The sequence below is a fragment of the Crocodylus porosus genome, unplaced genomic scaffold (assembly GCF_001723895.1).
Source record: "Crocodylus porosus isolate Cpor-Errol unplaced genomic scaffold, CroPor_comp1, whole genome shotgun sequence".
Classification (NCBI taxonomy): Eukaryota; Metazoa; Chordata; order Crocodylia; family Crocodylidae; genus Crocodylus; species Crocodylus porosus.
Genome location: NW_017728948.1, coordinates 63,969,708 through 63,987,541, shown reverse-complemented (window position 1 = coordinate 63,987,541; position 17,834 = coordinate 63,969,708). Strand labels below are relative to the sequence as shown.

Here is a 17,834-nt window from a genome sequence, read left to right as displayed (position 1 = left end):
GGAGGTGATCCTCCCCCTCTGCGATACTGGTCAGGCCACAGCTAGAGTACTGCGTCCGGTTCTGGGCGCCACACTTCAAGAGAGATGTGGACAACATGGAGAACGTCCAGAGGAGGGCCATTCACATGATCAGGGGGCAGCAGGGCAGGCCCTATGAGGACAGGCTATAGGACCTGAACCTGTTCAGTCTCCACAAGAGAAGGCTGAGGGGGGATCTAGTGGCCTGTTACAAACTAGTCAGAGGAGTGACTAGAAATAACAGTCACAAGCTGGCAGAAGGTAGATTTAGGCTAGATATCAGGAGGTGCTACTTCACTGTCAGGGCAGCTAGGATCTGGAACCAACTTCCAAGTGAAGTGGTGATGGTTCCTACCCTGGGGGGTCTTTAAGAAGAGGATAGATGAACACCTTGCTGGGGTCATTTGACCCCAGTACTCTTTCCTGCCATAGCAGGGGGTCGGACTCGATGATCTGCTCAGGTCCCTTCCCACCCTACCAACTATGAAACTTGCTGCACGTGTATAGGCACCCTTGGTGACCTTGACAAGCCCACTGTGCATCTTAAACATTTAGAAGAAACTTAATGCCCAGTAAAACAAACAACAAACTAAGATCTATTAAAAGTATGGTGACCATGAAACTAAAAATAAAAGTGAACAAAAACTGAACTGGGAACTCAGCCAGAAGTAGTTGAGAGGAACTGAGGCCTCATTTGGTGCAGGCTGCTCATTTGGTGAGCAGCTCATCCAGGAGTACGGGGAGGGGGGCTCCCACCCTTGTGTGCACACCAGTAGAGGCCCTAGGGGACATGTGCCCCCCCCCATCTGTATACAGCAGAGGCAGCTGCCATTGAGGGCTGGGCTCTGCACCCTAAGCCACGCTCTTCACAGCAAGTCTGGGCTGCACTGCACTATGGTGTGGTGGGGTCAGGCAGTGGCAGCAGCACTGGGAGTGTGGGGGCTTCATCAAATTTTTGTGTGCCTGCAGTTCCCCCCACATAGACCCACTTCCAGCACTGCCTGGCGCACTCTGGCTCCAGCCTGCAGCAACCAGCCCAGCCAGCATACAGATTCGGGGGCATGCACATACTGCCTCCCCCCAAACCAACTAAGAGCTTTTCTCATCACTCCAAGATCTGAAAGCAGGCAATGTTTCCAAAAACTAGGACAGATGTGCTGCACTGATATAAGGCAAAACTTTCACTTGATTGACTTAGCCCAGTTCAGTCACACCAGTGCAAGCCCCATTTCATATCAAAGCAGCATATGTAAATTGGAAGGGTATACTATTTTCATTCCAGTCACATAGGAAAAAAAAAAATCCTTAAAATAAACAAGCCCACCAGTTATTTTTTGGATGTCTTGGGTGTGGAAAACTACAGCTAAATTGACTATGTGAGGAGACCGCTGTGGGCTGGTATAAAGGCCATAAGGCAATACTGTAGTGCTATTATTTAACCCTGGACTCTCAGGGAATGGGCAAAGAGGGAATAGATTTCATACATTATCCCAAGTTTAAATAAAAAATAGCAGTGCTCCTGCATAAACTGTAAACTGCATCACTGATACAAAGTTTCATGTATAGCATCTTAACCAAGATATGCAACGAGAATCACAAATGACTGGCCTATGATAGCTGTACAGATGTTCACAAAATGTAAGTTGCATTTTATGATGTTTTAATTGCTCGTGATGACAAGGTCTGAGTGTTTATTTCTGTTTAGGAAATATCTAGATAAAATGTGTAGGAGAGAAATTATTGCCATGTGCAAGTGTCCATAAGGATTGTTATGTACAGGGAAGTGCAAAACAGAAAGTCATATTTTAACTTGCATAGAAAGTAGCAAAGGCCTTGATTATGACCTTTTAAAACTAGGTATTCTGGGCTAACATTTTATATCTGTGTGCATTTGTAAAGGCTGCACCAATAATTGGTTCATTTTTAGTTTAGGAATGAAATTATGTTCATGAATTAAATGAAATTTTTGTTCATTTTTAGTGTAAGTTGGCCACCCCACAAATAGCAGTTAAACATCTTAATTAGAGATGGGCTCAAACGATGAGATATAGATTTCAAAAGGTCTCCTTCACCACAGGCTCTGGGTTGTTTAAAGGAAGAGCTCAGTTCAAGGTCATCTCTTATTTTGATGTTCAGCACAAAGATTTGAAAGACCGTCTCCCTTAGGCTTTAGATCAAGTTCTTCATGGTGTTTTGTTGCCTTCTTACTCCTTAGAAAAATGTTAATGCATTCTCTCTCTCACAATTCATATCCTTTATCTTTAGATTATAGCAGATACTTTTGGCTATTTCAAACTTTTCTAAACATTTTGAAACCTCTCATCAGCCTTCACAACGTTGACTAGTGTTTTGTATCTTCAGTCTCTCTCATAGTTAAGGAAATTGCCATACTCCACACCAAGTGTCCCCAGACAGTGTAGACACAAACTCTTACTAAGTTCCTCAGACCTTTTACTAAAAAACTTACTGGAAATGTGTTGGTGGTGAAATTGATTCCGAGACAGTTACAGAGTGCATGCAATTAAGACAGCAGTATGAAACAGCTGGTTAACCTTTAGCCTAAAGCTTAAACTTGTGTAGATCAGTTATCTATGCCAATAAAAAAAAAAAGTACAATTTGTCCCTGCAGATGTAAGTACTCAAATTGCTCTTTCTAGAGAGGCCCTGTTCAGTCTTATTCATGCTATTCAATTCTCTTGGAGCTTTGCCACTGAAATCACAACATATCAGCCAGACTAAAATAAGAGAATGTAGTGTATATCTACCCAGCCATTTCTAATTCACAGACAATTCTTTCTTTAATACAAATCAAGAATTTCCCATCAAGGAAAATATGGGAATATCAAGAAACATGTAAACACCAATGGACTATAAGATTAAACAAAAGATCATCTTTAGGTTAGCAAAGATGCCCGAGAAGAAATCAGTCATTCCAGTTCTATTCCTAGCCCTACTCAGTCTTTTTTTTGTAATAAGTTGGCAAAGTCAAGTGTTGATCAGTACTTCAGTTTCCTGAAACATAAGTGGGTATAATTTACCTATTTCCTGGGCAGTATGAAGGTTATTGCAACATAGTCTGCTCATATCTTTTATGTAAAATTATTTCAGGATCCGCTAAATGCAGGCATACAGAAGATGATTACAACCTTGACATACATGAGACTGCAGAGTTTCAAGTAAGACTGAGTTGTCTCAAGAATCACTTTTAATAGGTTAGAAATTGCATTTGAGATCCTACAAGAAAAGCCAAAAGATCTTAAACCATTACTGAGTTATCCAGGTTGTAGCTGTACTGGTCAAGAGGCAAAAAGAATAGGAACTCGTGGCAGAGGTGGTATCTTTTATTAGATCAACTAGATATTTGCAAAAAGTTCTCTTTATTTGAACGCTTTTGGGCACAGGCACCCTTCTTTAGGCACAGGAGTGTGCAAAGATTGTAAAAGTTCTCCTAGGTAGAAATGAAAATTCTAGCAGCTGGTGAGTTGGGGCTTTAAAAAAAAAAAAAAAAAAGAGCCAGGAGCTGGGGCCAGCCAGCCATGGGGGAAGAGGGACACTCAGAGGGGCTGGGGAGCAGGCAGGGGTGAGCCCTGGCAGGGATCTCCCCACGGTCCCCTCCCCCCTTCTCCCCTACTTACCAGCACGGAGTCCAGTTCCAGTTCCCTGCAGCGATGAGTGGCGACTGTCTGAAATCATGGAAGCTCTCCGAATAATTCGGAGAGCTTCGAATCAATTCACACCATTTAATTGGTCTCCTGATTCAGTTTGGTGGCCGAATCGCCTCCGAATCAAATTGGCACCTGAAGCTTTGCACAGCCCCAATATCTAGTTGATCTAATAAAAGATAATCACCTCTGCCATGAGTTCTGATTTCTACTGAGTTAGTTAGCATTAAAATTCCAGTTACAAATTGGGCCAAACTAAGGCTCTGTTTAGATCAGAGACGTTTTTACTGGCGCGAGTTACTACAGTGCAAACCCCTCATGTGGGCATACTGTATCCATAGAGAATGATGCAACTCAATCCGGCAAGACATACCCACACATTTATCATGCATAGACACGAGTTAAGGAATTTGGCTGTTATGCTTGTTTAACCGGTAAAACACTGGAAATCTAAACTTGTGTATAAAGCTTCAAATACATGAATGACTATTAAAACAAAACAACACACTTTTGCTTAGTCATAAATTGGAGAAAAGATGTAACTGCTCATAAGATTATAACAAACAGTTATAAGACTGCAAATGCAATTTAATTCAACCCTGTTCAATTCAATTCCTCTGTTCTAAAAGTTATTTTCTTTTAAGCATAGGCCAAAAGTATGAATGCTTCTATGCATCTGAAGTGAGAAAAACATTATTTTTTGTTGTTAATTTTAAGTAAAATAGTAAACTTTAGGTATCTGAAAACAATTCAGGCTCCTCTTTATTCTCACTCCTGAGTGGAGAAACATGCCATACCAAGAAAAAATCCCACAGCTGCTTTTAATAAAAAAAATCTATTTACAAATGCATGTTTTTTGGCATGCCAGATAAACCTTCAGTCTCATGAACCTATAAATAATCTTTTGCTCTCTAACTGTCTACAGATGACAGCTACTATAAATTGTATGATAGTATAGAAAAGTAGATTTCCCACTGACAGGAAAGTGGGGAAAGGGCAAAGGCAGTCTGAGAAATAGTAGAACAGCATTTGACATAGACCCACTGAAAGTGTTACACAGAACTTTTAATGAGCTGTGGTTACATTTACAGGCCCACTTACAAGGTTATTTCTCTTTTATCCAATCCCATGTTTTAGGCTAGATCCAATGTAAGCTGTTAATGACTTGATGCACCGACAATGAAAATACTGCTTCAGTGTCCAGAACTGTGCTCCTTGAACGGAACCAATCAAGTACAAGTGAGTGGATACTTTTGCCAGTGACTTTCTGAATTACCATTTGATTTGACACACAGCATACTACAAAAGGGTTTAAAGTATTGATAATTCATTTTACTTGGCAAAATCATTTGTAATTGAGTTCTCACTATTTGCAGTGTTCACAGGGCAGGTGAATGCATATCTAGTCTTGGCCATGAAGAATCATGGAAGACTTTTGCAGCTGGCCACCTCAGAATTTGTTTTAACAGCACTGTGGAGGAAAGTCATGTTTGTTCATTGAAATTACCCTTTGAGTGCAATTTCCTGGCCTGTTTATTGAGAGAAGTCATTGAGAAATGCGTGGTAAAAATCCTGGTGTTATTTTTAGTCTAAGCTTTTCTTGGAAAGGCATTTATTACGTATAAAAGGTCTCTTTTTTTTTTTTTTTTTTGGATTGAGGGCTGATCCCTTGTTTATCCCAGTGACCTCGCAGCAGTTATACATAACCTTGTGACCACAAGCTACAATTATTGCAGTTTCCTCATAAGCTGTGCTGAAAAGGTTCTGCTATCCGCTAATTGCAGCTTGTTCAAAAGGCAAAACATAGCTATTCTGTGCACTGAATACACCCCATGTTCTTTATATCACCTATTAAACGTGTATGTTTCTTAAAACCTTCAAATGGAGATGACTGGCAATATTTAAACCTCTTTTAAACCTATCCTGACATATCCATGTTCATACTACCAGATCTGTGAACACATCTCTCTTTACCCACTTATCCCATTTCATCCATTTTGTGTGTGTGTATATATTCCAAAGATGGAGATTATACAGAGTTTTGGAAAAAAAGCTTTCAAAACTGTGTATTACACACTTTCTCCAACCCTCTTTCTTCTCTTGTGTATACAGGTTTCCCTCACCAACCACAGGGGTTAGGTTCCTAAAAGTTTCCGTGGTTGGCAGAACAGGCAGGACTGGGGGAGTGAGAGGCATGAGCAGGGCCAGGGGGCATTTTCAGATTGTACACCCCCCACCCCCAGTTTTGGAAGCATGGATACTCAAAACTGTGGTTGGTGTGGGAAACCGGTATTATTAAATCATAGAAATTTAGAGTTAGAAGGAAAATCTCAGGGGGTCATTTAGTCCATTCCCCTGCTCAAAGTAGGACCATCCCCAACTACATCATCCCAGCCAAGGCTTTGTCTATCTGAGTCTTAAAAACCTCCAAAGATGGACATTCCACCTCTCTGGGGAGCTTGTTCCAGTCCACTACCCTCCTAGTGAGGAAGTTTTTCCCATCATCTAACCTAAACTTCCCTTGCTGCAACTTGAGACCATTGCTCCTTGTTCTGTCATCACTGAGAACAGTCTAGCTCAGGAGTGGGCAATTATTTCTGGTGGAGGGTCACTTCAAGTTTTGGCAAGCTGTCAAGGGCTGCATTGGTAGCCCTGCTCCTTGGTCACCATCTTGTGACTGGAAGTCTTGTCCCCTAACCCCTGACCTTTGCCACCAGAAGTCCCTCCCCTTGTCCCTAGAAATACTCTTTTCAGCACAGGGCTGTGTCATCTTGGAACCAAAAAAAAAAAAAAAAAAATTTACAAAAATTATATTCTTAAAAAAAAAAAAATCAAAACATCTACAACATTCATTAATACTTTTGTCCTGATTTACATGCATTTGTGTAGTATATGTAGAGGCTTAAAATCAAGTCTAACGCTTATATATTGTGGTGGGGTTGGGTAGTATGGGAGCTATGGGTATGTGTGGATGGGTATGGGGTTTGTGGAGGGATGTGTGGGGCAAGGGCAGCTGGGGTGTGGCTGGGGGGTCTGCATGTATGGCAGTGCAGAGAGGTGTGGGACTCACCCTATGAACACACATGCACCCAGTCTCTCTCTCATTGCTCTCTCTCCCCCTCCCTCATTGCAGGGGCATGCACACATGCACTCTTGCTCCTCGCCCCAGGGTGTCTGCGCGGTCCCATGCTCCTGCAGTCTGGTGATGCAGCTGGGGGGTCATTTGGTGCTGGAGCAGCCAGTAGCATGCAGGGAAGCAGTGAAAGCTGTGGCAGGCAGACTTCTGGTTGGGAGGGGTGGGGCCAGGGTGGCCTTGCTGGTGTGACTCCGGTCAGCTCCCCTCGGGTCGTACTGCTCCTGTCTCCTGCCATCTTTGACAGTCACCCAGAAGCAGATAAATACAAGTTGTCTAAACTTTTCAGGGGCCCCGATAGAATGGCCTGGCAGGCCAGATCCAGCCCTTGGCCTGTATTTTGCCCACCCCAGTCTAGCTCTATCCTCTTTGGAACCGTCTTTCAGGTAGTTGAAGGTTGTTACTAAATCCCCGCTCAGTCTTCTCTTGTCCAAACTAAACAAGCCCAGTTCCCTGAGACTTTCTTCACATCAGCTCCTTCCTTGACCCCAAATTATTCTATAGCACTCTGAGTCTTCAAAGAGTTCCAGTAGCACTTTTTTTCCCTCTAAGCACCTACTTCAATCAACGAAGGCTTTCTCCAGCTTCTTGTATCTGTACTCTACCTCATCATTAGCATCAGCAGTCCCTGCCATTACAGCAAGTTCCACCAAAAATGCCACAAGATGTTGCTCCAAAACAGAGTCGAGTTCAGGCAGCTTCTAGGCAGATTCCTAGTCAGACCAGGAAGCACCAGTCCAGACATCAAAAGAAGGGATACCTACTTCCCTGTGGAGGAGAAAAAAAAATAGTGTTGTGACAGTAGGAGAGGGAACAAGTAAAGCAGCAGTGTAATGGAAATAAAAGTAGTAAAGTGAGTTCTGGTTGGTCAAACAAAATCATTCTTCTAGCTGTCTCTCCAGACCTGTGAAACAAGGATGTACAATTCTAACAAAACCAACAATAGCAGCTTGCCTGTTTGTCTTCCTGTTTTGCTATAGCATAACCTTCCACTCTAAAAAAAAAAAAAAATCATGTTAAATGGATATTTAAATATCACACCACTACATTTCTAGGAAATAGCTTACACAGTCAGACTTAAGAGGGAAATAGTACATACCCTTCACAAGCCTTTTTACTCATTTGCATAGCAACACTCAGAATGCTTTTCTAGCTGTTATGGAAGAGCCTTAGGAAGGGTAAGCAATACCAAAAATGTTTTGCAGGTTGACCGCATTTTCTTTGTTCCATGAGAGATTACTCATTTTTCTAAACTACAAGTTTAACTGAATGGGTTTTGCTTCTTTTACATTTGCTAGAAAGCATAATAAAAATAACAACAATTAGCTTTTTCAACACAAACACATAGTATAAAGTGAAGAACTGAAAAACTGGAAATGAAATAATTAGCTAAACTATATTACAGAAATAGCCTGTTTAAATTTAAGTGAGTCTTACACAGATAAAGGGACATGCCTTGCCTAGGTAAAAACTCTCAAGAAAGTTAAGCAATTTTAAAGGTAGGATTGAAGTGGTTTAGTTAATCTGCTTTAATAAAATCTAAGTGGACATATGCAGGGGCAGATGGAAGGTAGGAGAGGGGTGGAGGGTGTACCGCACAGGTGCACCTGCATTTCAGTCTTAACACACCACAGGAGAAGCAGTCAAGGATTAAGTCCCCAAAACAAACACAACTGCCCTCTCTCTTTTATTCTGCACTCAGCAGCATGTCCCTTCCCATCCCCACTTTCCTTGCCCAACTCAGCCAGTCTCTGGCTGCCCAGTGGTGGAAGAGCTCTTGCCTGACAAGTCTTCTGTGGTGTTCCCTGCCAGGCTGGGAGCAGCAGTGGGAGTGGAGGGGGGTGCAGGGGAGGAGGAAGGAAAGGAACCCACCCACTTTCTCTTGTTGAGCTTGGCTGCAGAGGAGCCAGAGGGGCTCTGTAACTCTCCCCACCTCAGCTCAGCTGGGGACAGCAGCAGCAGGTGAGTAAGGGGGGCAGGTAACGGGAGGGAAGGGAAGAGGCCACTGAAAAACACAGAGGATGAGTGTGGGGAGTGAAACTTACCTGTTTGAGGGACTTAAAAGTCCCTGGCTGCTGCTTCTTTGGCGATGTTGGCCCCTCCCGGTGTAGGGGGAGGCTGGGAGCCAGGGTGCATCCCCCCTGCAGCACAGGTCATAGCTCCTGTACTCATCCCCTCCCCCCCACCGTTTGTGAAATCCTGGATCCATCCATAGATACACATTCAGAATTAGAACAACTTTAATTCCATGTAGACGAAAGTCACTTTGGAAATGAAGTACACCAAAATCAAGTTTACGGACACTTTTAATGTGGAATAAAAATTAGGGTCCAGATGAGGGTTTAAAGAACCGATGTCTGAGCTTTTGGCCCTGTGGACCAGATGAGTGGCATGGGGGTGGTCCATAGGCCATGTCAGGCCCCATGGGGCTTGGCACCAGCCCCTGCATCAGGATCAGTGCCACTGCTCCACTGCCCAGTTTCCAGACCCATGGGGAGCTACACAGCTTGGATGACAGGTCACAAAGGGCTGCAGTAAAAGAAACTGTACCAATCTACATTAAAAAAAAATAAAAAAAAAAAAAAAAAAAAAAATCAAGATGGCTTTCCTGAGTGACATTGTGCAAATAAACTGCAACCCTTAGGAAATAAGGGTCAGAAACAAGAGTAATAAAAAGCAACTGGCAACAGAATAGTAGCTAAAGGCTTATCAATTAACTTGTACTTTAAATCTTTTTCCAAGCAACAAAGTATATGCCAACAAAGTATAAATTTATGACAGATTTTGCCAGCATATTTAAATTCTTTAGTTTATACCAGTGTAATACATCTGTGTAAACATTTCTTAAGAGTAGATTAGGAAGGACTACCTTACTTATCTGTCAACAATATTTCTCTGATAAAAACTACATGAGTGGAGAGGACCAGTCTTCATTTTTTGAAACAGAAAGAAAGCAAGTACCTAACAGGCTAATTACGAAGGCAATCTTTCTATCACAAAGAATTTATAATCCAATATACAGACAATGCTATGCAGCCTAAACAATAGAGGGAACTGCTACTATATAAGAACTATAATAGAATGGTTCTGCAAACAGATGCATCTACAAAAGCATGTTTCTTTTTTGCTATGTCTAGTAGAAATGTTTGTGGGATAATGCAGCAGCTTTACAAATCTATTCTAATGGGGTGTTGCCCTTTTCAGAGCACATGGTGGGATTTGCTGCTTATAGAATAGTCTGCAATATCCTTGAAACAAAGCAGTCCTCTTTAAACAGCATGCACTTCACTAACGTACATTATAATCCAATTGGATAATGCATTTTTATTGGGTTCGTCATCTATGCCTTTAAAAAAAGGCTTTCAAAACGTCAACATTTCACATTTTAATAGATGGGGTGTGGGATTCATATCATCAGAGTCATTTGGCCTCAGAAAGGCTTGAGAGGACAATTGCTTCTTTTTTTTTAGGGGCAGGGTGAGGGGGAAAAAAAATCAGTGGATTGTATGTACACACAAGCAGGTCATGGGATGCAGTATTCTGTTCTTATATTTTTTTTTCTATTGAGAAACATATATGCAACTGCCAGTAAATTTAATGAAGACAGTTGTTACTAGAAGGATATCTTTTAAGGAGTTTAAAAGTTTAAGTTATTGACTTGAGGGGGGGGGAGGGATGGGAGATGTGTTCCCAAGCACTAGGTTTTTCTTCAGGTCAGGACCACTACTTATTCTACAGGATTATCAACCAGTGACATACCCATAAATTACCTTCTTGCTTCCCTCTGATGGACTAAGTAATGCCTTCACAAAAGCCCCATCAGGGATGGGGAACCTAGTATCCTACAAAGAATTAATTTTGCATTTCTTTCTGCAATGAAAGGATGTTCTTTTCTTAATGTATTAAGAAAGGAACAAGAAAATCCCACACTTCTCTTAGCAGGATCTCCTCAGCTAAATGTATCTTTGTATTCCAATGAACCTACACTTAGTTATCAGAGCAAAGTTAAAAATGGGGTCTGAGGAAAATCTTGTAATTAAGGAAGCAAAATCCTTCTCTGGAGAAAAATTAATTCACTACATTGATGGCCTATCTTTGCTATTTATCTTTATATGTCTGTGAAAGGAAAGATGTAATAGAACACAAAAGGAAGCTGTGGACCCTTAGGGTGGACACAGCATCCTGCAGCAACCCACTAAGAAGCATAAAAGACTTGAACAGAGCCAGGAGTTGGGCTTTCACCGTAGTCGTACAGCTTGGAAGTCAGTCATGAGTTGCATTTGCTGCTGTGTGTGGCTATAGGAACTTCTGTTTGGATCAGCAACAAAAAATAATGCAAGACTGAAGCATTGAGGTGTCTGTGGCCAATGGAAGTATAAGTATGGCTTCAAGAAAAACGTGGGATTCTTGTGTCAGATGCCCTGGAGTGAAATGTTAACACATCCCCTACGCGTTTGGATCAATCTATCAACATTCTCCAAGTTCAGAACACGGCCTGTTAAGATTCATACCATTACAAGAAGCAAACAACTTTTTAGTCAGAACAGGCCCACTCTGTTAATGTCCAGTATTCTCTCTCATTGAAACTCACATTCAACAGAAAGCCCAAAGGAGAACAAAACCTCTAAGAAGAAAGGCATCCCATCCCATATAAAGCTATGATCCAAGTTCTTTTCCCAAAGCTCCAGAAGGATCAAGTAGTGGGGGGGGGGGGCAGAGTTAGAGGCAGGTAGATGGACTGCTTTCTAAATCAGTTCGAAGAGTGAACAGATACTTGTCCACTCAGGCAACAATGCTGCACAAGTTTTGTACGTCTAACCTTACTTTTAGTTCCATACTACATCATTGCAGCATTGTATATGCTTTATTGCCCAGCTGAAAAAGGCTGAATGCAGGAGTTAGAATGATACTGGATTCCCAACAAAGGGTTCCAGTTATATTTATAGTGTGCATATACTCTCATTCACAGCTCCTAAGAAAAATTAGCTCACATTTAAGAATAGCCAAACACCTGCTCCCAAAGGTGAGCTAGTACAACTGCTCTAAGTGTCATAGCCAAGTAAAGACTGAATAAAAACAAACTGCTGTTCTAATAAACATGCATATTGGCAGAAGGAAACTGGTTTCTTTGTTTCAAAACCACAATGGCCAGTACTCACTGGAGCATTGACTTCGAAACAGATCCGATCATCCCACAATCACTGAGGAATGATGTCATTCCCCTTTAGAGAGGATGCTGGACTCTCAGCAGTTGCTTTATCATATCCAGGAAATACAAGAACAAAACAGTCAAGAAGGGATGTTTGAAAGTAAAGACCTGCAACAGATTAGTTCTTAAATGATTTGCCCATAAGTATACAGGGGTGGGTGAGAGGCATGAAAATCAGTGTACAGGAGTACAGCACATTCAAGTTGGAAGACCGGTTGTCTTAAGACAGTAAAGACATTATTGTTAATGCAGGAGGGTATACAACAAAAACCTGGTTAAGAACACTGGGTGTCAAAACTCCAACACCTTGTAAACATCACGCACCAACAAACTTAAGATATAAACCAGAATTCTCTCCAGTATATAATTGTTGGTCTTCAAATAAAAATTATTCTGGTTTGATAAAACGATAGCAGAACACTATAATCAACGATCAGAAGCTTGATGAACTCTCTCGTCACTACCATCTTTCATACTCTTACAAAAAGAAGTTTTTAATAGAATGTTAGCGATATTTTACCTTCAGATTCACCTCAGCAAACTTCTGATCCATTCTGTTTTAGTCCTTTTTAATGTCATATATTAATATCACTGAGCAGTTTATGTAAAATTAAGATATAATCAAAGCAGGAATACAAATACAATTTCCTTATTAATGCAGAAAGGGGATCTTTACTTCATCCCAAGCTCAGTCTCTCTTAGCAGTCTATTACAACAGCAGACCTACAGATAGCTTTCGTTTGATCCACTTACCACAGCTAATGAATGCATCTATTAGAATCATTTGGTTTTTTTCCCTCCCCAACACCAGATGGGACAAATGGTAATTAATAAAATTGCTAGTGTTGCCAACTGAGTAAAAAAGCAAAGAGGGTAACATAAGGTTATGTAGATCTCTGGCTTTGGCTATCCCAACTAGTTTTTTAGGAAGACTGATTTCTTGCATAGAAAACCCATGATTAAATATCTAATGGGTAGAACATCAATATCCAGGGACAAGAAAACTGTCTAGCTAACAGTCCTTAGCCACTAGCTAAAACTTAGTCCAACTTCTCCCCAGAAATAGAAAATTTGAATATAAAGTTTCTATATTTAAAAAGGAAAAAAAAAGTTATGGTACCTACAAAAAAAGAGAACTAAACATTTATTTTCTATAATACAGAAAATGTTCCAGTTTGTCTGGGAAAGGAAATTCAGTATTTCCAAATGTCTAGTGACTAAATGGTGGAAACTATTCTTCCAATCTGCTTTGTTAATTTATTTCCCAAGCTTAAACGTAAATCTTAGTGCCTACTCAACACATTCTTTTTGCATCTCCAATAATGTATTTTGTATCTCATTATCAGCTGCATTCATTCAATGTTAAATATTCCCTTTAAAAAACCCTGCATTTTAGTTGAAACAAACCCAAAAGGTCTTACGTACAGACATTATGTCCTTGTAAATATCCATTTATTTTTCTTTCTTCTTTAATGGAGTTATGGGTGTACCTTTTATTCAAGGTCATCTTGTATTTGAAGAAATACAGCATTTTATTATATTTTAAAATGACACATAATATTGTATATAACATACTACTGCAGTAAATAAAATTCAAGACAGCTAACCAACCACTGCAAGGATTTAGTCCAAAACTCACTTAAGTATATATTGATTTCAGTGGATTTTGGATCAAACCATGGGTCTTATTTATACCTATGCAAATAATTACAAAATGAAATTAAAGCTAATATTGGGAGGTATCACTTTTTTCCTTATTACGGTATGTGGATTTTTCCAGACAATTCATTAACTCCTTTTTTACGTTTTATTTTTATGAAAGCCGTGAAGAGGTAAGATTAATATGCAACTGTATTTTTAGAAATGGTCTTAAATTAACTTCAGGATGCAGGAACCAATTCCCTTCTTGAATGCATAATCTTGACATAAGCCTCAAATAGAACTAGCCAGGCAACAATTTCATCTTGTGAAAAAATAAAGCTTTGGGAAAAGGTTTCAGACTGAATCACAGCAAATAAGTCACAGTAAAAAAAAAAAACAACCCCAAAAAACAAACCCTAACTTTTTGCTGATATGATATTCTATAGCATTTCGTTTTCGAGAGCACCAAAACTTGCCTGCTGGTTTATGAAATAAGCATGCTCTCAAAGCCTCAGCTCTGTAGCAGGCAATGACTTCCATCAGAAGTTATCAAAACTGATGTTTTTCATGGGACACTGACAAGTTGGCATTGTTGGAAGAAAAGTGTCTCAACAGAAAGTTTCTGACCAGTGTTTTTTTTATGTTTCATTTGGCACAGTGTTTCTTCTCTCCAATGCAACTAACATGGCTTCTACCAGTAGCTCTTTGTTGCTTATAGAGACAGATTCAGGGCCTACTTATTTTTTTCTTGCAAAGTATTTCAGTCCCTTCTCACCTCATCATCTCCAAATCAGATACTGGATCTTTCTAACAAGTTCTGGTCAGAGTCTTCCAACCAGATTACTACATGAAGTTAGTTCTTGCCACTCCTAGACCAAGAATTTCATTATACCCCAAAAGGCTAAAAAATATCAACGTTCTGATGCTGTATACAATCATAAGCTATACATCTGGAATTCCTGCATCAAACCCATAACTGCTGTTTGAAGAATACCACACACCAGGAATAACAGCAGTCAAGAGATTAACTTCAAACTCCCAAACAACAGCTTGATGTGGACTACTGCGTCTTCCCACTCCCTTCCACACTGAGCTATAATTAGGCAATGTTTCTTCGTATGAACTTGAACTGTTAAACTTATGTTAACAGTTTTAAATGGTGGCCACAGAGATGGGACAGCATGTTAAAGTGACCACTTGAACACAGCTGACCACTGACAAACATTATGTCAAGTACATTATCTTACCCCTATATCTTGAAGTTAGGTGAACATTCTAATGCAAAAATACTTTTTCATAAATGATAAAAGTACACCCAATTCTGGTACAGATTCATCCCATAAAGACTGGAGTGAACCCTCAAAAATCCTGTGTTAGTGCAGTACTAAAAACTGCAAAACTTGGAACTTCAGAAATCTAATTGGGCTCCTACAGCAAAGCATGCTCAATCAAGAATGACTTTCATTTATATATGCTTTTTTGAAATATCCTAAAATCTAGTTTGCCCTATTTTAAAAACATTATTTTTAAATTATGGAAGTAGAAATCGGAACAAACCATACCCAAACTACATATTCAAATTTTTATAAAAATTAAGGTTTAACATTTATTTTACATCTAGCTTTCCACATTTATGTGGAGACAAGGAATCAGAATGCACATAACTATAAGCAGTGCAAAAAGTGGTGCCAGAGAGAAGTCACAGATGCACAACAAACTCATAATACAGGACTAGAGAAAGTGAGATTATAGATAGTAAAAAAGAATGGATACAAAAAACCAAACAAAACAAACAAAGAAAGCATGAAGGAAAGAGGCAGGAACGAAGAGAGCAGGATGGTTTATAATGCCCTTGATGCTAAAAAGGCAAGAGAAACTAATGGCACAAGATAATGTTTCTGGTCAAACAAAAATCCAATAGCAATGACTCTTTATTCATTTACGTTTCGTCACCTGAAATGAGGAAAGTGTCCGTTGCATTAAAATTGTCATTAATGTAAATGGCAGCATGGCTGAACAAGAGCTTTTCAATGGATAACGAACATCCAACATAGTAAAGTCACTTCAACACAGCCTCTGACAATTCCCACATCAAAACAGTACTTTATTTTGCATTTTTGCCCCATTTTTATTCCCACATTAAGATCTTTCAGCTGTCAAGTGTACAAGATGAAGAAAAAGCTTCTCAGTCAGCAAACAGGGGTGCATCTGGAAATGCCTCCACAATACACCACTTCAGATCTGCTGGGTCCCAAGTCCATCCTTGAACTCTGGGCTCCCAAGTGTAGCATGCTACAGCCACACTACTACGTTAGCTTATATTAATTCTGCATACAACAGGCTGATCAATGTGTCAGCCTGCCACAGATTATTATAACTGAAAATGGCAAAAAGATTCACTCTATCCAACTTTACATCATTATTTGATGTTAAACAACGAGGCAAATCCCAACAGTATATACAAAAACCAGCTTTGCTTTTACAAAAGATTTTGTTTCCCATATTGATTAATCCAGGCAGCTTACTCATTGGTTTATGCAACTTTATTGAAGAAAATAAATCAATTACTAGCAGAGCTATTAGTTGATCACTCATCCATTGACAACTTGCATCATTTATTCAGTGCTATATTAAACAGTGTGTTGGAAGATAGATTAACTAATAGCTCCAAGACTCCTAACAAAATTTAAATGAATTACAAAAATGTTTTTAGACCCTATTTTGGAATACAATGGATGTCTGACTTCCAATTTCCATTCTCTGTAGAACAAGAACTGGTCATTCCTTTATTGACATGCATAAGATACATCACATTTTCTGTTCTGCTGATGCTATAGATTCTGTACCAATTCTCCAGTCATATCAGTTATGAGCATAACTATATAATAAAACCTCAAATCTCTAACACTGGAAGGTTTTAAATAAGATGGATGTTGCTACAGCAATGTTACTTCCTTTGATGTGAGAAAATTTTAACATCCATCTCCCCCCCGCCCCCTTGATGGTATCTTCAGTATCTGTTAGAGCAGTGAGGAATGGATTTACTCTCATAACCAAGTTAGAATGAAGACATTGGCCACATAGTACACATGCTCCATTTTAAAAAAATTCTGAATCTTGGGCAACTGTTCTTGTGTAACTACTTTACAGATTCTAAAAGCAGTTATTGTCCAAAGCTGGAAGAACTAAAAGTCTTCTCAGATGAGCATGTGCATGAATGGAAGGAGGTAAACAAAAAGTTAAAAAAAAATAAAATAAAGATGAGGTCTGATAGGGGAGCAGCCGGATAAGAAAAATCAAAAAAGGAACAGTAATTTAAAGTTTATTCCAGCTATAATGCAGGTTATTCTGACTTTAAGGTAGCATCACATGGCATACTTCTGAGTCCATTCCCGAGATATTCTGTTGTACCTGTGAATAAAGGAAGAACACATTAGGGACAGTTAAAGCCGTAAGGATAGCAATTGCCTACCTGAAGATATTCACCATTGACATTTCAATTGATTTCTCCACGCCTTTTGTCCAGGACTCTTTCTATGCTTTGTGCACTCTTACTAAAGTAAGGAAAACAAATCTTACTTGGATATTTTCAGTAAAACAGGCCTCCATTGAGACTTACTCTTCAGCTCAAAATCAGGAGAATTTGCTAGAAGCATGTATTAGGAAACAGAGGACCACAATTTCAGAAGGGGGATGCAGGAAATTTAGAAGTTTGCTTTCCTATAACATGACACCAAGTTGTTTTGACTCTACTTTTATGGTAAAAAAAAAAAAAAAAAAAAATCAGTAGAATAAGGCATCCTATAATTATATTATTGGTGTATTTTTTACAGTTATCAAATTTCTTATTTTGGTCAGAGAATGATGCAAGATGCTACTAAACTACTTTTCAGGAGTAAGCACTTCTGAATACCCAACAATTTTTCTTCAACCAACCATCCTTTTCCTGCCCCCAGACAGAAACTTTAATTGAAGTACTATTACAATGAATTCTAGCATTTGCAGAGTAATAATACGACGTGAACTTTCTGTACACACTAGTCCACAGGAATTGAACTAATACAATTAGTTTATGCTTATCTGCATGCTTGTCAGTAGCAAGTTAATTTCCAAATATACAAGCAAGATCTAAAACAGTACTTTTCATAATTTAAAGTAATAGCTATGTTTT

The 17,834-nt window shown here is 39.6% G+C and overlaps 1 protein-coding gene across 1 annotated transcript in view; it reads right to left on the bottom strand.

Annotated features, from left to right (window-relative positions):
- Positions 1–15,576: 15,576 nt before the first annotated feature.
- The window catches only part of UBE2D3 (ubiquitin conjugating enzyme E2 D3), a gene marked incomplete at its 5' end in the record, with an annotated part of 33,173 nt that continues 30,915 nt past the window's right edge, over positions 15,577–17,834 (bottom strand). The window contains one exon of the mRNA XM_019552624.1: positions 15,577–17,074. Within this exon, the coding sequence (XP_019408169.1) occupies positions 17,029–17,074 (46 nt within the window). The remainder of the gene's footprint in view (positions 17,075–17,834) is intronic.